This window comes from Felis catus, chromosome X (assembly GCF_018350175.1).
Source record: "Felis catus isolate Fca126 chromosome X, F.catus_Fca126_mat1.0, whole genome shotgun sequence".
Classification (NCBI taxonomy): domain Eukaryota; kingdom Metazoa; phylum Chordata; class Mammalia; order Carnivora; family Felidae; genus Felis; species Felis catus.
Genome location: NC_058386.1, coordinates 10638697 through 10664158, shown reverse-complemented (window position 1 = coordinate 10664158; position 25462 = coordinate 10638697). Strand labels below are relative to the sequence as shown.

At 49.9% G+C, this 25462-nt stretch overlaps 1 protein-coding gene across 3 annotated transcripts in view; it reads left to right on the top strand.

Moving 5' to 3' along the window:
• Window positions 1-25462, top strand: part of GPM6B (glycoprotein M6B) — a 149836-nt gene that overhangs the window by 51277 nt on the left and 73097 nt on the right. Inside the window, exon 1 of one of the 3 annotated variants that reach the window (XM_011291610.4) lies at window positions 19934-19973. The exons of the other annotated variants lie outside the window; for them this stretch is intronic. Within the exon in view, the coding sequence (XP_011289912.1) occupies window positions 19949-19973 (25 nt within the window). The 5' untranslated portion in view covers window positions 19934-19948. Of the gene's footprint in view, window positions 1-19933; window positions 19974-25462 lie in introns of those variants that run through there. 3 annotated transcript variants of the gene reach the window in all.

Sequence of the window (25462 nt, the reverse complement as noted above, 5' to 3'; positions counted from 1 at the left end):
CGCGTCGGGCTCTGGGTTGATGGCTCAGAGCCTGGAGCCTGTTTCCGATTCTGTGTCTCCCTCTCTCTCTGCCCCTCCCCCGTTCATGCTCTGTCTCTCTCTGTCCCAAAAATAAATAAACGTTGAAAAAAAAAAGTCTTCTCCAAACCCAAACATAAAATACTGGATGGCCTTCCCGTGTAGGGCCAGCCTCGTCTCCCTGCCACGCGCCTTTTCCTTCTCTGCTCATTCGTTGCTGTCGAACGGCTGCCTCAGTTGCACTGCCCTCGCTCCATCCTTCTTGTCTGCAGCGGTGACCGGAAGTTGAGGGACGTGGGACCGCACGAGGTCGTCCTGGCACTGCAGCTTGTTTTCACACACGTAGGGTGATAAGCCCCTTTGTGTCCTTGGGGCAGTGACCGTGCCCCACCCCCATTCACACCTGCCTCTGGAGGTATTGGCCCAGGGGGCGTCAGAAATAGCAGAGGGCGGGATGGGGAGCAGGGCCACTTCTAGAGGTCCTCGCCTTCTCACGTCCCAACCACGCGGTCGTGGTGCCGCAACTACTGCAAAAGTCTTGCAGATGTTTTCGGAGGTCGCCCCTGGTGGCCCCCGGGGTAACTGACTGGAGGGAAAAAGAAAGGTATTTGAACAGTGAAGACTTCTTCCTTTTTGTAAGAAGAATCCTTTCCTTTCCATAAGAGAAGTCCTGGAATATTTAGTGCTTGCGTTAGCCTAATGTGTTTGGGGTGAAAACGAGTCACAGAAACTTTGTTTTTTTGTACAGTGTCTGCATACTTTATAACGACCCGGTTCTCCGTGTATCATTAGAGCTGTCTTCTGCACAGTTTATGTAGCCTTTGTTGGGAAAAATGGTGCAGAATGGTTAAAAAAGAGGCGCTGTTCTGGGAATGCAGAGTGGGGAACAGGACTCGGGCACTAACAAGTTCCCTGATTTCTCCTCGAGTACGGTTGTAAGCATGCAAGGCCATCAGTACCTTAGTGCCTTCGGGAGGGTGAGGGGGCCCAATCGAGTGCTCAGTGCTGACTGGCGGTGTATGCAAACTACACGTAGATGCTTGACAAATGTTACTTTCCTGTCCCTTCCGCTGCTCTGTGGGGTCACACCCTCTGGGCCCATCCACTACGTGGAGCCTGGCAGTATTTTGCATACTTGTTTTGCAGGCTGGAGAGTCTATATTTCCTTCCGTCTCTTTGATCTGGAGTCCTTGGTCAGGAACTCAGGCTCAGTTATCTCACGTCTGTGGGAAAGCTCAGCCCGCTTAATGACATGCCTCATTATTTTGTAGCTCTCTAGGGAAAAGATGGGTCAAGAAAAGAAAACGGAGACTGCTTGTTATTTCTTCTTCTACCATGGTTCCAGAGTCTTTTAACACGAGTAAATAAAGATGAGGGAAGACCTGGAGAATCTTAAGATTGGGGAGTTTGCGTTTTCGGTGGACAGGGCCTTAAAAACACCTTTTCTCTGTTCCAGAACAACGTAGAATTGCCACTCGATGCACTACTCTTGAGATAAAGTGTAGAGCATTAGTCAGTCGTGTGCGTTTGGATAAGTTGAAGGAGGCCTGATGAATTTATTTGACATTCAGACTCTACAGGAATCGGCTATTTGTTTCCAGATTAAAAATGTGATTAAGAGGGGCGCCTGGCTGGCTTGATCGGTAGACCATGCAGTTCTTGATTTCAGGGTCATGGATTCGAGCCCCACACTGGGTGTGGAGACAACTTAAAAAAAAAAAAACAATTGATTAAGAAAATCTGCATTTCAGATATTTTATCCAATGTGAACTATTCTAGAATATTCTGGGTCCATATTGTCCATAGAAATAGGATGTGAGCAGCATGTAATTTTGAAAAGGCTATTAAAAATTATTTAAAAGGTTACATAGGGCACCTGGGTGGCTCAGTAGGGTAAGCATGCGACTTGGGCTCAGGTCATGATCTCATGGTTTGTGAGTTCGAGCCCCGTGCCGGGCTCTGTGCTGACAGCTCAGAACCTGGAACCAGCTTCGAATTTTGTGTCTCCTTCTCTCTGCCCCTCCCTTGCTTGTGCTTTCTCTCTCTCTCAAAAATGAATAAACACTAAAAAATATATAAATATAAAAATAAAAATTATTTAAAAGGCTAAAAAGCAGGTAAAATTAATGGTCTAATTTATTTAACCTGATATATCCAAAATGTCATTTCAACTTGTAGCCTAAAAATTGAGATATTTTACACTATTTTTCATACTAGATCTTTTTGAAGTCCAGTGTGAATCTTACCTTTAAAACACTTCTCGGGGGGCCGAGCCCCAGTCGAGTGCTCAGTGATGACGGGGCTGGTGGCTACCATATTGGACAACAAAGCGAGAGATCTTTGTTCTGAAACCCAGATAATGAGAGATTAATCAAGACTCTTGCCCTGATTTAGAAAATGACTTGAGGGGCGCCTGGGTGGCTCAGTTGGTTAAGTGTCCCCTTAGTTTTGGCTCAGGTCGTGGTCCCGTGGTTTGTGGGTTCGAGCCCCGCATTGGGCTCTGTGCAGACAGTGTGGAGCCTGCTTGGGATTCTCTCTCTCCTTCTCTCTCTCTGCTCGTGGATGTGCATGCTCTCACTCTCTCTCAAAATAAATCAACTTAAAAAAAAAAAAAAGAAAATGGAACTCTGGCTTCCTTGCATTTTATGGGAACGGGGCAGGGGACCACCACTGTTGGCTCTCCACCAGAACGGGAGATCGGCCACGACTCGCCGCCCCCCGCCACCCCTCCTCCGCCTACCCTGGGTTCCACAAAGCGTCATTCTCTGCCTGTACAGGTGTGTAGTGAGGCCTCCACCCTGACGTGGTCTGCTATTTCAGACGACGACCGCACCACGTATGTGCTCGCCTATTTCTAGCACTGTCGGTGGGTGTGTAAGGAAAGGGTCTTCTGTGTTCTTTGCAAAGCAAGGGAAAAGAAATCCTCCCAGAAGCTGAAAATTGTCCGTAATGATTCAAACGAAACAAAAAGCTGGTTCTGACACCCCCTCCTACCCCCCCCCCCACGAAATTGATTTTCAGGTAAGGATAATGGATTCATACTGATGGTTCTCAAAATGCAAAAAGCGGTCAGCATCCTGTGGGAATTTGCTAGAAACGCAAATTCTCGGGCCCCTCCTCGGGGGACCGACTCAATCAGAAACTCTGGAGATGGGCTCAGCACTGTTTGAATAAGCCCTCCAGGTGATGTACCACAAAATGGGGGGAACCGTTGGTTTGCTTGTGGGTCTTTTCCTTGGTTATAGAAGGTCCGCTTGTCTTGGTCCGCTGGGGCGGCTCTAACGAAACACCATGTACTGGGTGGCTTAGAACAGAAATGTGTATCCCACGGTTCTGGGGGCTGAGGTCCCAGATCACGATGCGGGCAGATTCCTTGTCTGGTGAGAGGCCTCTTCATGGTACATAACGGGTGCCTTCCGGCGGGGTCCTCACACGGTGGATGGGGACAGGGGCTTAGGCCCCACGTCCCAATACCTAACACATCACACTGGGGGGTTAGGATTGCAGCGTTAAACGTGGGGGGTGGGGGGGGACTCACCTTAGGATCCTAACACCGCTTTAGGACGGCAGCCGGATACGCTAGCCGCTGGCAGGGGACAGTGGCAGATAAACGTTCCAAGTAATACTGTGACATCAAAGGATGTCGGGGCTTTCCGGTCCTGCTCTCAGTGTCCTGCGGCTGCTGTAACAAATTGCCATGACCGTGGCTTCGCACACAAATTTGGTAGCTTACGTTCTGGAGGGCAGAGTCGGACCGGGGTCGCCCTGGGCTGAAAACAAGGTGTTAGCAAGGCCACGTTCCTTGCTACAGGCTCTAGGGAAGAAGCCTTTTTCTTGCCCTTCCCAGCTTCTGGGAGCCACCCCCGTTCCTTGGCGTGTGGCCATCTTCCTCCAGTTTCAGAGCCAGCAAAGGCGGGGTGAGTGTTTCTCACGTGGCATCACTGTGACGCTTGCCTCCCTCTTCCACATTTAAGGCCGTCGTGACTCCTCTCCCCATTTTAAGGTCAGCTGATGAGCCACTTTCATTCCGTCTGCAACCCTAATCCCCCTTTGCTGTATAATGTAAGGTATTTACAGGTTTCGGGGATTGGGATGGGGACAACCTTGGAGCAGGAAGGAGAATCACAGATAACCAGAGCATTTGCACATGGGGGTGGCGCTGGGGGAGGAAAACCCCTCTTGGCCCAAATAATCTGTTCCTACTTTTCCCTCCAAGCCCTGGATAGAAAAACAAAATCCACAAAAGTTTGGATTCGATTTTTTTAATCAGCTTTACTAAGGTATAATTTTTGATTTTTAAGAATTTCCCTGCTTTCCAGATTTGCCTCTGATTGTCTCCTGTCCAGGCCCTCGTGAAATCCCGGTCCAGTCAAACCAATGCGAGTGACATTTGGGGGGGGGGATAAGAAGCAAAATTTGAACAGAGATGGGTGTTGGATGATATTAAGAAGTTGTTAACTCTTGTGGGGGTGATAAGCGGGGGAGACACAGAATCCGAAGCGGGCTCCAGGCTCCGAGCTGTCAGCACAGAGCCCGACACGGGGCTCGAACCCACGAACTGTGAGCTGATGACCTGAGCCGGAATTGGATGCTCAATGGACGGTCACCCAGGCACCGCTGAGACATTTTTTTTTTTTGTAATTGTAGTTGGTACACAATGTTACCTTAGTTTCAGGCTCACAGCAACAGAAACATGGTATCAGAAGAGAAACTGGTGGCTGTACCTTTCATCCCCACGACTTACTCATTCCGTAACTGGAAGCCTGTACCTTCCCTGCCCCTTAGCCCATTCTGCTTATCCTCGCAAACTGCTCCCCCCCCCCCCACTGTCGGTTCAGTGTATTTATGGGTCTGTTTCTGCCTTTTTGTTGCCTTTTTTTACATTCCATATATAAGTGATATCATACAGTATTTGTCTAACTTTTACAGCACGATACCTCCTTGGTCCATCCATGTTGTTGCAAATGGCAAGATCTCATCCTTTTTTATGGCTGAGTAATATTCCATCACATACATACATACATACATACATACATATATATATACACACACACACACGTGTGTGTGTGTGTGTATAAAATGGAATCTTCCTTATCCATCCATCTATGGATGGACACTTGGATTCCTTCCATAGTTTGGCTATTGTCAATAAAGCTGCTATAAACATCGGGGTGCGTAGATCTTTTCGAATTAGTGTTTTTGTTTTCTTTGGTTGAATACCCCATAGTGGAATTACTGGATCCCATGGTATTTCTATTTTTAATTTGTTGAGGGACCTTCATACTGTCCTTCACAGTGGCTGCACCAATTTGCAGTCCCACCAGCCGTGCGCGTGGGCCCCTTTTCCTCCGCATCCTTGCCAACACTTGTTTCTTGGGCTGTTGATCTTCGCCGTTCTGACGGGCGTGAGGTGGCATCTCCTTGTGGTTTGGATTTGCATGTCCCCGATGGCAAGTGATGTTGAGCATCTTTTCATGTGTTGCGACTTTTTTTTTTTTTTAAACTGCTGGGGAAGGAACTCGAACGCTTCATCGGGCGCCCTAAGTAAACCCTCTACCTCAGCATCCCTGTCCGGTTTACGTGCTCTGAGTAAGGTTTGGTGGGCCATAATTTTACATTTTAGAGACTGTTGAGATCTCATTCCACTGTTCTGTCCCATATCGCAGTCCCCTCTTGCACGTCTAAAGGACCCGTGTCACCTCTACATGGAGAGCATTACTTGCTCAGAAGGAAGGTGGTCCGGTCATCTGTGCTTCGAGGTGGGCTGCATTTGCTAGTTGGTCTTCAGCTGTGTGGGTGTGGCAAGGAGCTGCTTGGTGGGAAGGAGTGGTCGGGGAAGTGTCCTCTCCTGCCCCGTGCCCCAGGCTTTGCAGTGACACTGAAACACAGCTGGACATGGCATCACCCGGAAAATAGTCTGGCCTTGCCCGTGTACTCCTATGAACCCCAGGCTCCCCACCTGCCCCCGAGCTTGGGAGTTGACTTGATGCTCCCAGACGGCTCTGGTGGCTTGTCCATTATTACAGGAACTAGACAGGGATGACACGGCATCGTGGTATGGGCGTGCTGTCATCTCAGACGCGGTCCAACAACAGGCCCGCTCCAGTCGTGCATATGGCACTCTCTAGTGGACGCTGAGTCCCACTGGGAAACAGCCATTCTCTTGTCCGCCGTCCCCAGTGCTCGGAGGTAGATACGCTGTGCCTGAGCTTGCCCAGGCTTGCAGCAGGTTCCTTATGCCTTCAGAGTCGGCAGCAGGCCAGGTTCACAGCGGTAGATGTTCCAGACCACCTTTGCCCGTCTGGCTGGATCCATCCCGTCATTTGCCCCTCGCACTGACGTCTAGTTCCCTAGTAGTTCTCATAGACAGCTGAGAGTTCTCTGTGCCACCGCCTGCTCCGAAAGGGCGCACCGCTCCTGGGTGCCCGGTTATGCTGGGAACGCAGGACCGGTGGGCATTGACCAGAGAACATTTGTACATAGGAATTTTTGACAAGTGAGACATAAAATTGTGACGGCAAAGAGGTAGATACCTTGCGTGGCCACCTGGGTGTCTTCCTTGACGAATAACCAGCCAGCAACAATTCATCCGTGACCTCCTAAAATAGCAAAAGCCGAGTGCCTGGGGGGCTCAGTTAAGCATCCGACTTCAGCTCAGGTCATGATCTCGCGGTCCGTGCGTTTGAGCCCCGCGTTGGGCTCTGTGCCGGCGGCTCAGAGCCTGGAGCCTGCTTCGGATTCTGTGTCTCCCCCTCTCTCTGCCCCTCCCCTGCTCACGCTCTTTCTCTTCTCTCTCAAAAAATAAACATGAAAAAAAATTTTTTTAAAGGATTGCCTTAAGTGCTGTATCAAGTTAATCTCCTCTCCGTGACAAACGCATCACCGTTAATTACTTTCTCTCCTTATACCCCATTGCTCTGTGTCACTCACCATGGCTTTTTCGTCATTCTTGTGGAATTTTTCCTTCTGTTCTCTTCGTTCAGTTTATTTTATGATCAAACACATATAAAACTTACCAACTGATCACTTCAAACTGCACAGTCCGGGGGCATTTAGCGCATCCACGATGTTGTACCCACAGCACCACTGTCTGGTTCTAGAATATTGGTTCCCCTCCCCCAGAGAAACCCCATAAACTGTGCCTCATCTTCCCCTCCGCCCGGCCCCTAGCAACCACTGACCTCACTTCTGTCTCTCAGAATTTGCCGATTATGGATCCATATAACGTGTGGCCTTTTGTGTCTGGCTTTTTACTTGGCATCAGGTTTTGTGTGTTCATCCGCGTTATAGCACGTGTCAGCACTTCATTCCTTTCTGTGGCCTGTCGTGAACGTGTGTGTACAGGTTTTTGTTTATACACCTGTTTTAAGTTCTTGGGGTACGTACCGAGGAGTGAAATTGCTCGCCTTTACGGCGATTTGACGTTTACCTTACTGAGTCGCTACCCATGCTAGTTCTGTGCCGATCTTCCTCTATCACGTCGGTCCGTTCTGCTTCAAACCCACGTTAGGAATCGCCCCTGTCGCGATGCCTTTCCTGATCGTTCCCTGCGTCTTCCCATGCATCCTGCATGTCAGTGACTGTCCGATGAATGCCTCTCGCTCAGCTCCACGTAGAGAGGCTTTACTTCTGCCTCCTCGCATCTTCGTTTCTCGCATCTGCCCATTTCTATTGCTTTGGAGGATGTTTGTCCCTCTGTGCTCGTTGTGCTCAAACATACTTGGACCTATTCTTGCCTTTCTGTTGTTGGGCTATTCTAGTAACAATTGGAGATTACAAAAATAGATTTTGATTCTCTTGCTCGCGAAACTCGGGTTTTTGTGGAAATTTAGGCATCGTCAGTTCTACCATATTTGAAATACGAAAATGTCAGTGAAAAAGTAGGCCAGAGGGGCGGGGTTTGAGGGGGAGGGATTGTTGAATCTTCACGACGACCATGTGAGGTGGATTCTGTTGTTCCCACTGAACCACAAAGAAACGGAGACACAGGGAGATTTAGCCCCTGGCTCAAGGCCGCACAGCTCAAGGCCTTCACAGCCTGTGCCTTTGACCCCCTTTTCTATTCAGTCTCTCCTGGTCCTCGAAGACGGTGTGCCCAAGATGGTGCGTGTATCCGTTTCCTAGGGCTGACGCAACAAAGTACCACCAGCGGGGTGGCTTGCACAGAAGTCTCTTCTCTCACAGTTCCAGAGGCCGGGAGTCCAAAACCAAGGGACCTGTAGGGTTGGCTCCTTCTGAAGGCACCGAGGGAGAATCCATTCCATGCCCCTCTCCTAGTTTCTGGTGCTGTCTGCAATCCTTGACATTTCTCGGCCCGTAGAAGCATTTCTGCCTCTGCCTTCACATTTCCCCCGTGTCTCTCCTCTGTGTCCCAATTTCCCTCTGCTTATAAAGACACCAGTCATTGCGTGAGGGCCCACCCTAATCAAGTATGACCTCGTCCTGACTTGATTCCATCTGCAAAGACCCTGTTTCCAAATACCGCCACGTTCATAGGTACCTGAGGTGGGGATCTGAACACCTGTTTTTATTGGGACACAATTGAACCTACAACAGTATATGAGTGTGACAGCATCACGTCAGCGCTGGTGAGCCTTTGGCTTTGGGAGCCGCTCACCAGCTCTTGTATCCCGCGGCACCTTATGGAACGTGTCGAATATTCTCGTGGTGTAATGCACCTTTGTTGAATCTAATTACCAAGGAAGATGCCATCGATCATATGAATTTTCCCCGACATACTTCTTTTTGTTAGTTTCTCTCCTCACGCCTCACAAAAGTATACGCTTTTGTTTATGAAATGGTTCCGGTTTATTCCTAGATAAGAGCTTCAGTCTTTATTTGCATGTGTTTACAAATGGTTGAAACAAAGCCTTTGACTATCTCATAATGTCTTCCTTAATCCCATTCTTTTTGGATAAAAATAGTATTAATATATCCATTGTAAATCGCTGGCAGCCCATTTTGAAATGTGTCTTTTTGTACAATATGTACTATTAAGTATTCTCCTGTGTTGCTCAGGGTAAGAAAAGATGACACAGTGTTTTTTTGTCATTTCAAGAAGCCCAGTTTTTTTTTTTTTTTAATGCTCTATTTAAAATGATTTTTAAAAGACGAAGTGCAGCTTAATGAAATGGGAACTTGCCATTTCAGTGATGGAAAATGTGGAGGACAGGATACTTGAGATACATTTTCAAAGGAAATGCATATTTAAATATAAATGCTTGTTTTAAAGTCATCCATTAGGCAAAAACGGAGACACTCGAACGGTCTAGATCCCTTGAGAACATTATCATGGCGCTTACAGGGAATATCATTGGAGGGCTTAGTGTGCATCAGACTTTGTTCTAATTGCTTAATGTGGATTGACCCATTTAATCTCAAGACCACCCTATGAAGCAGATAGTTATCCCTTTTTTTTTTTTTCTTTTTGAGAGAGTGAGCGAGAGGGAATCCCAATGCCCAGGCTCAATCCCGCGATCAGTGAGGTCGTGACCTGAGCCGAAACCAAGAGTTGGATGCTTCACTGACTGAGCCACCCAGGCGCCCCAGCAGAAACCATTTTAAATCGAACAACTCTGTGACGTTTAGTACGTTCACAGTGTTTTACAGCCACCAGCTCTATCAACTTCCAAAACCTTTTCGTTGCCCCAAAAGGAAACGCTGTCATCTTTTTTTTTTTTTTTTTAAGAATCTGGAAACAGGAGCACCCGGGGGGGTGGGGGGGCTCAGTCAGTTGAGCGTCTGACTTGGGCTCAGGTCACGGTCTCAAGCCCCACATCGGTCTCGCTGCTGTCAGCACAGAGCTGGCTTCGGAACCTCTGTCCTCTTCTCTCTCTGCCCCTCCGCCCTGGGGCGCTCTCAAATATAAACAAACATTTAAAAAAAAAAATCCAAAAACAGAGACCTGGAGTCAACAAGCCCCTTTCCTAAGGTTACCCAGCTGCTAAGTGATAGACCCGTGTTTGAACCTGAGCCCTGGGACGCAAGTGTGTGACTCTTGGAAGATCCGGGGGTGAGTCTGAACTCCACCTGGCTCCCTGGCACTGGGTGGGGGCGGGGCCGTGGGCGGGGCGCTCAGCACCTGTACCTTCACGACCTTCACGTGGAGCAGGTGAGCTTACCTGCTGGTTGCTGAGGCCACGGGGCCACTCACAGGTCCCCACACGGTTCTGCTTGGGAGTGGGGCCAAACCTCGTCTTCCTCTGTCAAACCCGCAAACCCTTGCTCCCCCAAGCAAACGGCGCACGAGGTGGGGTTCCCCTCTGCGTCTCGATACTCCACCGCCCCGCTCCTCTGTGTGGGCACTCACGCGCTCATTTCAGAAGCTTCCAGCTCCTTCACCAGGGCCAGAGAGATGCCTGGGGTGGGAAATGGTAGGAGGCATCCACTGTGCAGCCCGTACAGGCTCACAGGGTCAGGCTCTCTCGCCTTGGCGGGTCCCGGCCTTGCCCTGTACCTCCTCGTCCAAGGTCACATTCAGTCCTTAACGCCTCTTCTCCTTGCCTCCCTCTCCTAGCTGCTCCCCTCTTCGGGACTTCTAGGAGCTTCCCCCTCCTGCTCTCCCTCCTGTCTCTGATCATGGATTTCCGGCTCCTCCTGGGCTGCCCGCCCTTTCGCACACAGGTTGACAGACTGTGCGTGACTGTCTTGTTCCCTTACCCTGCACACCCAGCTGGGTCGTCCCATCCACTCCACCTTCTCCCATCTGTGTGTCGATGACTCACACTGACAGTCGCAGCCCTGTTCTTTCTTCCACCCTCTGCCCCAGTGATCCTGTGTCCTGGCTGGCCCGCAGAGTCCCAATTTATGCCTCTTGTCTTAGAATCCTTCTTGGCGGTGTGTTCCTCCCCGCCAGTGCCTCTGTTTTAGTAGAACGTCCCGCAGGCATATGAAGTTCAACAGATCCGAATCAGATTCCTCATTCCACCTTGGCTTCCTCTGTGTTGATTAATTATTAGGACGCCTGTTTTCCAAGGATGAGGGGAGGTCGCCACCCCTGGAGTAACAGCTGGACCCAGCAGCCTCCACCTCTGTTCCCTGACACTCATCCTTCCTTGGATATCAAGGGTTGCGGCTCATTTGACCCCCCAGCCCAGTGCTGATAGAACTTTCTGCCATGATGGGCACGTTCCAAATCTCTGTTGCCCGGTAGAGCGACCACTGCCCACGTGTGGCTATCGAGCACTTGAAACGGGGCTGATGCCACTGAGGAACTGACTTTTGAATTAGATTGGATTTTAATGTAAATAGCCACGCGTACCTAGTGGCCACGCTGTGGTCTGGAGCAGCTCTGCCTTCGGGCATCTCAGACTTCAACGTGCGCACAGCTTACCTGGGAATCCTGTTAAAATGCAGAATCCGCTTCGCTCGGTCGGGTGAAATCGACGCTGCTGGAAGGCGGGCCGCCCTTGGAGGAGCAAGGCTCTAGTCCAAGCCCTGGCTCGCTTCAGCCACCCCTGGGAAGATGACGAAACCTGCCAGATGCCCAGGCCTTGCCCCAAACCTGGGAAATCAGGAGCTCAGGGAGTAATCTGGGTATTTGTGCGTTTTCAAAGCTCCCCGGGGTGATGGGAACATAAGATAAGCCCAGACTGAGCTGCTCAAACAAGACTTGGTCGTGAGAGGTTTCAGGTTAACAAAGTGGAACGAGCCCGTGGGTACAAGTCGGGTGGCCTCTGGGGCTCCGGTGGGACGCCTCTTCCTCTTCAGCCTGAAGTCCCCGCTGGGGACCCCTGCCTGCCTTTCCCCCCCCAGGTCTCTCGATGCTGCCAGAGGCTGGAACAGCTCTGACTTCTTTGAACAGATTTCAAAGCGGCCAAACAGCCCTGGCCTCGCGCTTGTAAAGAATTTCCCTTTTTGCCGGGACTGTTCTGGGCAACGTGGCTTTGCTGACAAAATGCACGCAAACCCCGTGCATTACTCTTTCCTCGGCGCACACAGGTTTGTGGCACGGTTGTAAAGAAGTAAATACGGAGACCGGAGCTGTTGAAAGAGTCGGGCGCCTGGAGACCGGCTCGGGCTGATCAGACTCCCCGTTGGGACTCTGCTGCTCCTACAGCCCCGAGTCCGTACCTCACCAGGAAGGTTATCATCACTTCAGACTTGTCTGCGTGCCCTCCTTCCTTCTAGCCTGAGTGTCCTCCAAAGTAGGGCCCCTGTCCTCTGGCTCTCTGCCTCTCCATCCTGGCCACTGTCACAGTCTGCTGGGAAACCTCCCTCAGACCTACTGGTTCAGAATCCCGAGAGGCTGAGCCAGGAACGTGTGTGTCGAAATCTCTCTTTCTTTTCTTTTCTTTTCTTTCTTTTTTTTTTTTTTTTTTTTTTTTTTTTTTTTTTTTTACTGTTTATTTTCGTGAGAGAGAGAGAGTGTGTGCGCTCACATGTGTGCACGAATGGGCTGGGGAGGGGCAGAGAGAGAGGGGAGACACAGAATCCGAAGCAGGCTCCAGGCTCCGAGCTGTCAGCGCAGAGCCCGACGCGGGGCTCGAACTCACGAGCCGTGAGATCGTGACCTGAGCCGAAGTCGGACTCCCAACCACCGACCGAGCCTCCCCAGGAACGTGTGTGTTTGAGTGGCTTCACAAACTGTCTTGACTTGTAGATGGGAATGAGCAAGCCTCGTGGCCCTGGAGCCTAATGTTGTTTACCTCTGGCACATGGCAAACAGTGAATAAATATTTGTTTAATGTATGGAAATACGTTTAAAGTTTAAATCCGTGGAGAGTCTTGGCAGGCCCCACTCTAGCCAAGGGATCAAGGTTGAGATCAACACCGTTGGCCCCTATACAATGCATTGCCTCGCTTCCCGGGTTTCCTTCCCAGTAATGTACAACGTGAACTAATCAGGAGCGATCATCGGACAGACTCACACCGAGGGCCAGTCCCCAAAACACGTGACCAGCACTCCTCACAAGACGAAAAGTCATGAAAAACAAAGACTGGGGAACTGTCACAGATGGAAGGAAGCTAAGGAGATCTTGGATTGGATCCTGGAATAGAAGGAGAAGGAACGTGAGTGGGGGAAAATTAGCAACATCCAAAGAAGTTCTAGGCTTTAGTTACTCACATTGTATTGAGGTTAATATTTTAGCTTTGATAAATATCCTGTAGTTAAGTAAGATGTTAACCTAAGGACAAGGTGGGTAAAGGGTATACAGAAACAGTCTAATATTTTTGTGACACTTCTGGTAGCCTGAAGTTATGTCAACCCTTCTGTCCCCAAAGAGCGGTTAAAAACCAATTATATCTTAAAGGAGTGGGGAATCACTGAAATGCCACTGAACAGGGGATCCTGGAAGGAGAAGAAAGAAGTCCAAGGAAGAGACCATTGGTTCATCACAGAAACTAAACCGGGTAACCTGATTACAAATTGATGGCCCCACATTTTCATCATGAGTCCCTGATGGTGGTTTTACAGATCTCTCATGTCTTTTAACAGCTTGATTGATCTGTAATCCACATACCGTACCGTCCTGGATTTAGAGTTGAGGATTTTAGAACCTTTCTATCCCTCTAAAAAAAAACAAAAAACAAAAAACCACCTCTCTGCCCATATCCGTCACTGGACACTTCCCCTCTTTTCCCTGGCTCTAAGCAACTGCTTTATTCCTTTTTATGGCCCAGTGGTCATCTGTTGTATGCATATGTACTCTGTCTAGTGAGCCCACGCGTTGGTCGAAGGACACCTAGTATCTTTTGGACGTTACTGTGAAGGCTTTTGGTCACATCCCGAGGTAGAAATACTCCCCCAGCCTCCCACGGTCTACGCATATGTCTTTCCACAAGATAGACTTGGGATAAAGCGTGTACGTCGTCTCCACGCATCCCGGGCGGTGCCGTTCACTGACCTACACGATCAGCCACTTTGGAACATCTTTAGAGTTGAGGCAAGAAATGACCTCAGGGTCCCAGAAGGGGGGGGAAATGTGGATGATGCTATGTCCGAGTCAATGACCAGCACTTCAGGGAGCTGCCTTGTGAATCACTTTATTGAATGAGTGTGCGAAAGGAAAGATACTACTTGTCCAAGAACGCTATTGCCGAACTTTGTGGAAACAGAATCTCTTCTGTGGGAACAGCATACATTTTCTTCTGTGCCACGGAATTTCCCCTCATTTGACCCAAGGGGTAAAGGAAAACTCTTATGCAACCATCACACTTCAGAAGTTTTCTTTCTTATGTAGGCTGGTTAATAACCAACAGGAGACAATTTTATCTAAGAAAACATGACTAAGATCCTGTATTCCATTTTTAGTGAAAGCTGATTTACATATCTAATTCATGTTCCATTAGCAGAAGTTATGGGAAATAAGGAAATGTAAGAAAAATCCAACACTGGTTTTGGGTCTGAATTTAAAATCCTATAGTTATACTCGGTTGGGAAGATTACCTTCAAAACTGAGAAACTGAGTAAACTGCCAACTTACTTTGCTAAGGTGTCGACCTTTTTGGAACCCTAGCAATTGTCAGTTAATACTCTGTAAATGTTATTTTTAATAGAAAGCCTTTTTTCCACCATTTAAATAACACTTTTCCAGGAGTACCTTTCCACACCCCCCCCCCCAACACACACACTCTCCCCCCCCCTTCTCTTTTATTTTTTTAAGGTTTTAGTTTTAAATAATCTCTACACCCCACATGGGGCTCGAACTCAGGACCCCAGGATCAAGAGTCTCACGCTCTTCTGACTGAGCCAGCCAGGCGCCCCCACACATTCTACTTTATCATCTGTGAAGAACTTTTCTCACTTTCTGGAAAATCCTTTGCCCACCTTGAATCTTCCTCTATTCTGATGTCCTTCAGATGTCAAACGGAGTCAGCTCACCGAATCTAAGAGAACCTGGCCGTGTCGGGTACTCGTGCTCATACTTTGTAATCTTACCGCCAGCCCTTCTGCCTAGTGACCAGACTCTGTATAGTCATGCCAGAAGTATGGCGGCCAGACCCGAACACCAGACAGGAGATCTCATCTTGGTTCCGTGCTTTTGCGCAGCGTAAGCTTTAGTTGCCCTTTCGGGTGAACATATCCGGGGGCTCGAGTTGGTGTTTCTGTCAACTAAGCCCTTCAGACTTTTTCTGTGTGTTGCTGATGAACCTGTCCTACCACCGCGTTTCCCTGCCCCCATCCGGAAATCACGCATCTGGTTTCTGACAGCTAAATTCGGATATGATCTTGGTTCCTTCGGCCTTTAACCTCTTCAGATAGGTTCCTCCGACTTCTTTTTAATAAACTTCAGATAGGTTCCTCGCTTCCTCCGACTCCTTTTGGCATCTGATGGCTTTTGTCGCCGAGGGGGTTGGCCTTACTTCCTAGTTTCACATCGCCTACAGACGGAAGGTCTCAGAACCTTCGTGTGAGCCGCTGACAGGCGTGCCTCAGTAGCGGAAGGGCCGGCCCCTTCCGTCCACCTGAGTCCCTGGAGCCCGCCTGGCAGCCTCGTGCTTCATCGCTGCTGCTGTCACAGCCTGGAGACCTGTCGGGGTTTGACATCGCTAAAGGTCGGCTGTTCCACGTTCTCTTGGACACAAGGGGAGTTTTTGAAAGACCTTTACAGGTGCTTTGCCGTATCCAGACGGTTTGTGTCTAGAAGATTCCCTCAGCCTTAGAATCTAACTACCTCTTCTGGGCAGAAAGCAAGAGAGGCTAATCTTCTTACATCTAATAATCGCTGCATCCTCTCCTGAGTGCTCACAAGGCATTCCTTAATAATCTATAGACTCTTGACCAGGATGTGTATCAAGTTCAGTAATCCAGAGTTTCCGAGGCATGGGTCTTTTTTGCCACATTGGAAAATGACAAGTGCATTTCCCCGACTCCGTTGGTATTACAGGGGAGGATTTAACTATTTTATCTTCCGGTTCTGCAAGCACCTGGGGTGAGATCTGTCTTCACTCTGCTGTGTAAATCCCTTCAGAATATCTCGCGATCGATTTGGGGACTTCGTGCTCTACCCTGCATATCGTTCCTTCCCCTGTTTCTTGGCTGAGCGTCCTTGTTCTTGTCCAAGAGTCAGAAGCAGAATGAAGTTAAAGAGGTAATCAGGTTTCCTTTTACCTGTTGGAATTAAAACGCGAAGCCACGAATTCGGCCCGTGACCATTCGGCTGTTTTTGATCATGAGATCCTGAACCGCCTTAGAGTTTACAAAGTGTCCTCATGTGCATGTGATCGTGACAGCCACCCTGTAAGCCGGTGGTTACCTGATTTTAGAAATGAGGAAACGGGCACCTGGGTGGCTCAGTCGGTTAAGCAGCTGATTCTCGATTTCGGCGCAGGTCATGGTCTCACGGTTTGTGGGTTCGAGCCCCGCGTCAGGCTCTGTGCTGACAGTGCAGAGCCTGCTCAGGACTGACTCTCTCTCTCTCTCTCAAGATTAATAAATAAACTTAAATGAAGAAACAGAATTGAACTTATGTCAAGTGACCTGTAGGGGTGAGTGATTATTTTTTTTCCAAGTCCTGCTACGAAACTGGTCCGTAGCAGAGCTGGGCACCCCCTGGCCTTCTCACTACGGCCTTCGCTGCACTCAACACTCGCGCCACCCTGCTCGGGAAGCTCACCTTTCTGACCTTATCCTCGGAAATTCCTGTTTGTTCTTTAATATGTGCCCTTGTCTTTCACTTCCGCAGCATGAGGGGCACTTCCCTTCTTCTGGAGTGTGACCCTAGCTGGGTGGCTCAGGCGGTTAAGCGTCCGACTCTTGATTTTGGCTCAGGTCATGATCTCGCGGTTCGTGAGTTCAAGCCCCGCTTCGGGTTCTGTGCTGCCTGTGTGGAGCCTGTTTGGGATCCTCTGTCTCTCTCTCTCTCTCTCTCTCTCTCTCTCTCTCTCTCTGCCCCTCCCCCACTCACTCACACTTGCTCTTTCTCTCTCTCTCAAAAATAAACATTAAAACACACACACACACCCCAACTCTGACCCTGGAATCAAATCTGCCGTTTTCTGAACCTCTAGACCTTTGGTCCAGGATAGCAGCCCCCTCGTCCGCTCTCTGCAGGAGGGAATTGGCAGCAATGCGAGGCCAGGCCATTGAGAATTTATCGGCATTTCTTTTTTGCTGAGTAAGGTGCTTCGGAGATTTATTTACACTACCGTGCATGTCCTCAGAGAGACGGGGAGAAGGTGAAGGGTCAGCATCGATTTCTTTCAGGTTTGTCAAGGCTCTTGGGGATTTTCAACGTCCCTTTGTACTGCAGAGTGCAGGATCCGGCGACAGGCGACCTTTTGGATAGAACTTTATTGATACAACGTATGGTAACCTTTTCTCCTGCCTTCACTGACCTCTCGCTGCTCCCCAGAAATAAATGGGCCACATCCTGCTGTCGTTTGTTGTCAGCTCTGGGTATAATAAAGCGAGTTTCCCAAAAAGAACTGCTTTAGAGGAAATCACAATTTGGTTATCACGGGCGATCCAAATCTGCAGCCCCACCGTGCGTGTTTCTTTCTGGTTCCTTTTACAACCTCACCGCAGACTGAAGCAGAGGGACCAGGGTGGACCAAAGGGAAATTATTTCTCTGTTGCTTTGCCAAAGACTTCATCCCTGGCCCTTGCAAATGCCACAGATCCTGGAGTTTTGAAAACGGGCTAGAATCATCACAAGGCCGCTCTATCTCTAGGAAGAAAGTGAGTGAGTTTCCCATTAGGAGATCATGGTTAAAATAATCCTTCGGCCCTGGGACCAAATGTAACTAGAAAAAGTGTTCAAAAGCTGCATTCATTCGGGAGAGAGAACAACCTTTCTCATAATGAGCCCTGGGAAGTGGCCAGCATGGCAAGAGGTCGCCCAATTGACGGTTTGGCGTCCGAATAACTACTACTCGCTTATTTTTGCTTGTGGTGTTACAGCTTCTGTGGTTTTCTCTGAGGCCGAATCCCTGGTGTCTTCAAACAGAGCTTCCACTGAGTCTGTCTTCTTTCAAACCACGCTGCGTCGTGGAATTGTGATCCGCCATTTTCATAGGAGGGGGAAACAGTCGCTACAGCATAAGTGAACAAAACGGGGTTCGGTCAATTTTTATTTCGTGTGGATGGGGCATTTGTTCCTAAGACTAAGACTGTGTCAAATTATAGCTTCAGCTGTTCGGTTTTCAGATTGCCCGCGGAGCATGGTTTGGTGAAATTCTCTAATAGGTACAAGTGTGCAAGATCCCTTATCCGAGGAGAACCGAGAAGGATACTGTTCCCGAATATTCTGCTGGTTGCCTATCCAAGAGGCAAAACGTTGGTGCTTGGGATGAGGGGGATTACTTTAAGGCTACATGGCTTTCTGTGGTTCTGCCAGTTTCTAAACTGTATTTCCACAAACGAAGTCAGAAGCGAAAGAGCTCTTTGGGGGGTGCTATTCATAATACTTTTCTCATGGGTGTTTTCCAAAGGCTCTAAAACATGCCTTCATTTATTCGTGTTGCTTCACATCTGTATCATACCTACCTGCCATGTTGCAGAATCCACTCACAAACTCAGGCATGTGACCTCAGCAGGACAGTGAGAACCACCACGGTTTTCCCCCGGTCTCTCCCCCATTTCCACCCGAATCTTGACTCCTCTGCCCCCAGGAAGGGGAGGCGGGGGCGGGGCACAGCTGCAGGCAAGTGGATGTTTCTTATGGTTTCGAGCTTCCAAGGACCAAGATCCACTTGTTAGACTCTATGGTTTTCACTTCGAGATTTTTGCCTTTTCTACTGACTTGAGAACTTAATCCGTGACTCTGCCACGCTACCTTTCAGACGCGTGCGCGCGCACACAAGCCTCCCGCCCCCTTATCCTAAAACTTGACCGCCGAGCTGTCCTAAGCACGAGACTATTTGTTCTCACCATTTTGGGGTCACAGACCGCTTGAAGAATGTGTTGGAAGCTTCTATCTACCCTGAGAAGTGTCAATATAAATATGTGTAGATTTTGCCTTCATTTCTGCAGGGATCCGTAGCTTCCATGGAGCCCGTGCCGAGGGACTTTTACTATATGTTCTTCTGTGTGAGTTTTGTTTCCATCTGCATGTGTTACTTTTGTCAATTGAATCTATCTTGGTTACTTCTTCAATTAACAAATTAATTAGAAGACCAACGGCCTAAAATAGATTTTTTTACATTTGATTAACTACAATATTGAGTGCCGAAGTCCATTTGAAAGCGGGGTGTTCGTTATTAACCTTTTCAGTACCAAAATCTCAATACCGATCGTCGTGGTTGCCAAAAAGCCAGTCTTGAGAGCCAAAATAGTACTAGGGAAAAACGGCTGACAGTTGAATTTTTATCGGAATTATTTTTACCAAAGAATATAAAAGAAATCCCTTATTTAAAAGCAGATAGAAACAGGGTTCAGGGTTTGACCGTGTTAATGGTCTCTTTCACGTGGGAGCCCCTCACTGTACCAGAGTGTTGTAAGAGTCCTGTCGATTTAAAAAAAACCAAAACATTTTTGTAATTTTTTTTATTTTTGAGAGAGAGAGTTGGGGGGAGACACAGAATCTGAAGCAGGCTCCAGGCTCTGAGCTGTCAGCACAGAGCCCGACGCGGGGCTCGACCCCACGCACCGTGAGATCATGACCTGAGCCGGTCGGACGCTCAACCGACTGAGCCCCCCAGGCGCCCCACGAGTCCCGTCAATTTTAAGGGGTAGTCGTATTTTACTCCTCCCACCAAGGTTTATACATTTTTGCGGTCGCTTCTTAAAATCCTGAAAACTGAAATAACTGAAGAGGGGGAAAGGGGCCGACGGGAAAACAACCTAATGAGGATTCTCTTGCCTTCTCAAATCCCTTCCTGTGTAGAAACCACCCGGGCGGCCCCTGGAGTGTTTCTTTCAGCTCGCTGGCGCATCTGGCTCAGCGTGTGCGTTCGCACCGAGTGATGTTTCAGTTGTTGCTGCTGTGACGTGACGTCCGTTGCCAAGGTGATGAAACAGGGATTTCTTTTCCAGTCCGGGCCTGGGATGGAGGACAGGGCAGAGAAGAGAGGTGAGCCCGGATGACGGAACCGACAGGCACGCTTGGGAACGACGCTCCTTGTTCATTTGGTTCAGTAGCTGAGTGGCTTTTCTTTCAGACTCTCTGTGGGTGGTGGGAGCCCATGGGGGCAAGAGCCCGGTTACTGGAGCTAACGTGTATGCAACCTTACCGTTCCAAGCACTTCGTACGACCTCTAGGACAACCGCATGGGATAGCAGGGTTCCAGCCCGACTCCCCCACTGCCTGGCTGTGCAAACACGTGCGCCTTCATGGTTATTAACTAACAATACCCATCCCTTGGCGTTGACATTAGCATTAAAGAAGTCGGTCAGTATAATACAGTTATAACTGTGCCTGATACATTAAAAAGAACTCCATAAAGGTGTCAAAACTTAGCAATAAAAATAAAATCTGTTGGGGGCCCCCCGGGTGGCTCAGTCAGTTAAGCATCCGATTTGGGCTCGGGTCATGATCTCACGGTTCATGGGTTCACGTCGCGCTCTCTGCTGTCAGTGTGGATCCTTTGGATCCTCTGTCCCTCTCTCTCTCTGCCCCTTCCCTGCTTGCATGTGCGTTCGTTCTCTCTCTCTCTCTCTCTCTCTCTCTCTCTCTCTCTCTCTCCAAAATAAACAAACATTAAAAATAAATAAAATCTGTTTACACCAAGACTTAGAAGCAAATGTGCAAAGCTACGTTATTCACAGTAAGCCCCAAACTGGAAACAACTCCAGTGTCTCCCAACTGGTGAATGCATTAAAAAAACTGGGCGGGGGGCGGGGAGGGGGGAGTCACCTGGGTGACTCCATCGGTTAAGCGTCCCACTTCGGCTCAGGTCATGATCTTACAGTTCGTGAGTTCCAGCCTGCTTGGGACTCTCTCCGTACCTCGCTCTCTGCCCGTCCCCTGCTCACGTGCAAGCTCTGTCTCAAATACTTAAAACCATAAGTGAAGTGTAATGTATATAAATTTTACCTCAAAGCTAAAAAAGCACCCTCGCTGCCAATTGTAAGGCTCCATGATACCTAGATGTTTTTTTGTATTTTAGAACAGGGATGAATGGTTTTCACCCAGATCCAGGTCACGGGACTGTTGAGATGATGTCAGAGGAGAAATGAAGCGTACACCCGTCTGCTGTGAAAGATACCGAGGGTGATGGTGAGGATGCCTACGCTGGCAGTCTTTATTGTCACAGAAGTTGTCGGGACTTTGCAGACTAAACCAGCGAGAAATCACACGAGCAAATACAATTCAAGGTGTGTGGCGCGGCTGAGTATGGATGGATCAAAACACAGCGCGAGCAATCAGTGGGGGAGAGGAATAGCCGGGGGGTGGGGGTCCCCGGCAGAGAAGGCTTCGAAGGGGCTGGATACACTATCCTGGAAGTAACGTGAGCAGTGGCAGAGAGGTCACAATTCATGTGTGCAAGTGGCCCCACTGGAGCATGTCGGGAAGACTCCGATTGTAAAGGACCCTGAGGTTTGTCACCTTCACACACGTGGTTGCAGAGGGTTCCCGATGGTCCGCTGGTCTGCTGGAGGGGTAGCGACTGACTTCAGTGACAGCACATGGGTAGCTAAAGACTGGCCATGGTGGGAGTACTTACAACATCGAAAAGGAAGAACATTACAGGCGTGGGTCCCCCTGCCCCACAGAGAGCCACAGTGATCGGAAATAGGTATGAGCTTGTGAGAGGGGAGCAAACAGAATGATTTAGTGCCGCCTGCTCTTAAGAGAGCAAAAAAAGAAAAAAAGAAGACTCCTCTTATGGGAGATGAAGAAGCGCAAATATTTAAATTAAAATGATTTTTTTCACGTTTATTTATTTTTGAGAGAGCCTGAAGCAGGCTCCAGGCTCTGAGCTGTCAGCACGGATCCCGACACGGGGCCCGAACCCACGAGCCACGAGATCATGATCTGAGCCGAAGTCGGACACAGCCGACTGAGCCACCCAGGTGCCCAGGAAGCACAAATAGTTAATGCTGAAAGAGAGGTAGGATCGTTTGGGGTCGCTGACACAAGAACTGGAACAGTAGCATGCCTTCCCACGAGTGCGGATGGAATTAGCATGTCTTGTGCAGAATGGGGTGTCTTCGGACCTTCACTAGACGGGACTCCCTCTCGCCTCAACAACTTCTTTGAGATCTACGCAGCACCTGAACTGTCGGTGCGTGCAGTGCCGAGCTGGGTCCTCCCCTGTGCCCGCTGGCACTCTGGGAAGGCAGCCACTGTGGTGGTGTGAACGAGGTCCTGAGCCAGTCCTTACCCCTGTATCGCTCATCCCGTCCGCTTGCACTACAGACCTCGCTTACTTGTTTGTTTCCCTAATAGCGTGAACCCCAGAAGCACCAGCAGTTCCGCATCCTTGTGTATCCTCGCTCCTGCTAGTGAATTTCATCAGTTTCAGTTTTTTTGATCACCTGCAGTTATTAAACGATCGTTTAGATTCGGTTCGATAAAACACACCCAAGCTGCCTTAAATATTAAGCGGTAGCCCCGGATTGTGTGAACCATGGCTCACGTCCTTGTTTCTGTTGGCGGAGGGCACTAGTCGGCCAGCATCTCTGTCTTTGTGTGATACGGAAATGGAAGCCATTCACTGTCATTTCTTCGCGCCGGATTCTTCTGCCTGTATAAGTGATGATTGATAAGGGGTGTTGGCTCCCCATCGTCGCCGTACTGTATCGGATTTCTCTTCCTCCTCCTCTGTGGCAGGCTGAATAATGCTACCCCCCTTCCCCGCAGGGGCCAGGCCGCCCGCCCTGGAACCTGTGACTACGTTACGTTATATGGCAAAGGAAACTTTGCAGACCAGATGAGGGATCGCGAGATGGGGAGATTGTCCAGTGATGTCAGTGCTCATTGTAAGGAGGAGGCAGAAGGGTCCAAAGGAGGTGTGTGAGGATGGACGCCCAGAGGAGAGGGACAGAGATTTGAAGCGCTTATGTGACCGGCTTGGAAGGTAGAGGAAGGGACCACAAGCCAGAGAATACAGGTGGCCGCTAGGAGCTGAGAAAGGCCCAGAAATTCGCTCCCAGAGCCCTCAGAAGGAAGCAGCCCTTCTGACGCCTGGACTTTAGCCCAGCTAAGTGATTTTGGGTCTTGGGCCTCCAGAACCGGAAGACAGTAAATTTGTTTTGCTTTAAGCCACTCGGTCTGCAGCAGTTGAAAGCAGTAAACCATGTGTTCCCAAGGTTCACTTTTAAATCGACATCCTTTGCTTTCCCCCCATCAGTGTACATAGGGGCCCCTGGGGGTCTTGTGCAGATGCCGACTCTGATCCAGGGGCTCCGGGGAGGAGTGTGATCATACTCAGTCGTCCCGAGATGCCAGGTGACGCCGGGGCTGCTGGCTTCTGCCCACGCTTCGTGGGGGAAGGTTCTGGACGCGATGTTCGTTGTCTGGAGTTCCGTCTCCTCAACTGCCTTCGGTCGGCTTTCTGAAAACACCATTCTGTCGGGGCTCCTTAAGTTTCTAGAGGCATGTAGAGAATTAGAGAAGGTTCCGAGGTGAGCCGCAAAGACTTGGAGTAGAGCCAACACGCGCACACTGAAAGAGCTACAACTCGGCAGCCGGAGGAAGAGAAGGCCGAGGGATGATCTAATGACGCATAAGAAACTCGAGAGTTAATGAGTGGGAAACAGTGGTTCACTGCTCCTCGTCCCTACCGAGCCAGCCCCGGGATAAAACAGAAAGAATGTGGGTTTGGGAACCAGGACCTGGCAGGGAAGACTGTGGTTTTGACATGCGGCCTTGTGCAGCTGCAGAGGGCCCTGGGGTCCCTGTAGCTCCACCTCCTCGCTGGCGGATGACCAAATGGGCTGCGGTGACCTTCGTAAGTCCCCAGGCGAATGGCGGGGCCTGGCGTAGACCTCGTGTGGCTTGACCAGATTCACTGCCCCACCTCCGTGGAGGGTGCACGGTGGGTTTAAAGATGGGCAGTTGCTTTTGTTTTTCAAGTGATTGGTGTTGGGTTTTTTGGGGGAGTGGGGTGGGGGGTTAAATGTTTGTTTTTATTTTTGACAGCCAGCCAGCAGGGGAGGGGCGGGGAGGGGGCCGACGGAGGATCCGAAGCAGGCCCTGTGCTGACAGACGTATTCTGTATCTTGCTCTTGGGTTTGGTTCCACAGGTGTGTGCCTGTGCGTGCAAAATCCATCAACTGAGGATTTTGTGCGCTTGGCTCCGTGTTATTCCTCGATTAAAACAAACTTTCTACGAGCCTGTTGCAAATGAACACGCAAACTCTTCATAATAGCTGCAACCTGGAAACGGTTCAACTTTCCTTCACGGTGGGCTGAATAAACTGTGGCATCTTCATACAATGGATTTCTATCGGCAGCGAGAGCGAATAAACCACTGTAGCCGGCAGCCACGTAGGTGAGCCTCGCAAGCAAGTTGTTGAACAAAAGAAAGCAGGCACAAAAGAGAACATTCCACATGATCCGTTTATATAAAAGTCAAAACTGAGTAAGCGTATCCGCGGTGGTCAAAGAGTAGTAGTGGCTGGCTTGGGACCTGTAGGGGCACAAGGGGAAGGGCTCTTGGGTGCCAGCGACGTGTTTTTTAAAAAACAATCTGGGATCCGGTTACGCGGGTATAGCCATTAAGTTAAAAAAATTGGGGCGCCTGGGTGGCTCAGTCAGTTAAGCGTCTGACTTTGGCTCAGGTCATGGTCTCGCGGTTTGTAGGTTCGAGCCCCGCGTTGGGCTCTGTGCTGACAGCTCAGGGCCTGGAGCCTGCTTCGGATTCTGTTTCTCTCTCTCTCTCTCTGCCCCTCCTCTGCTTGCTCTCTCTCTCTCTCTCCCCGAGCTACGACGGCCTTTCTTGCAGGGAAATCTAGGAAGCCAGCCCCAGCCCTCTATTCCTTTTTGGCCCTTGGTAGTTCTGCAGAATGAAAGAATGGGGTCATTTTTTCAAAGCAGCTTGGAGTAACTAGTAATTGATTCTGTCCGGAGACCATTCTGTCAGGCCAGGCGCATCGGCCGGCGGCAGCACCTGGGAGCCACGGCTGGGGTCAAGGCTCGCAGCCCACCTGGTTCGAACTCCTCCCTCCGAGCCAGAGTTCGCCAGAAGCCGCATCCCCTTCCGGCCACCGGCTGCGTGGTTTCAAACTAGCTGGTTAGCGTCGCTGAAACAGTGCCATCCCGGATCGGATCGGGCTGGGGGTCGACGAGGCAGGCCCGAGGCCGCCCTCCCTAACGAGGCCCCCTGGCGACGTCGGCCCGTGGCCGGCGTGTGCCAGCTCGGCCGGAAAACACGTTCCCGACACGGATGTGAAACTTGCCCTTCCTGATAAGGCCGCTCGGGGGACCTAGACTGTCCAGACAAGACGGTCGATCCCGAACACCTGCCTTCCTTCCTGGAGTCTGGAATCCTGATCCGTGTAGGCGGGGCGGGTGGCCTGCGTGACCAGCCGGAGTCTTTTTGATGGCTTCCCCGGGGCAGAATCGTCTCGGGTGTGTCGCGCTTTCGTTGCCGAGAGAGCCGAGTGAGCTCCGTG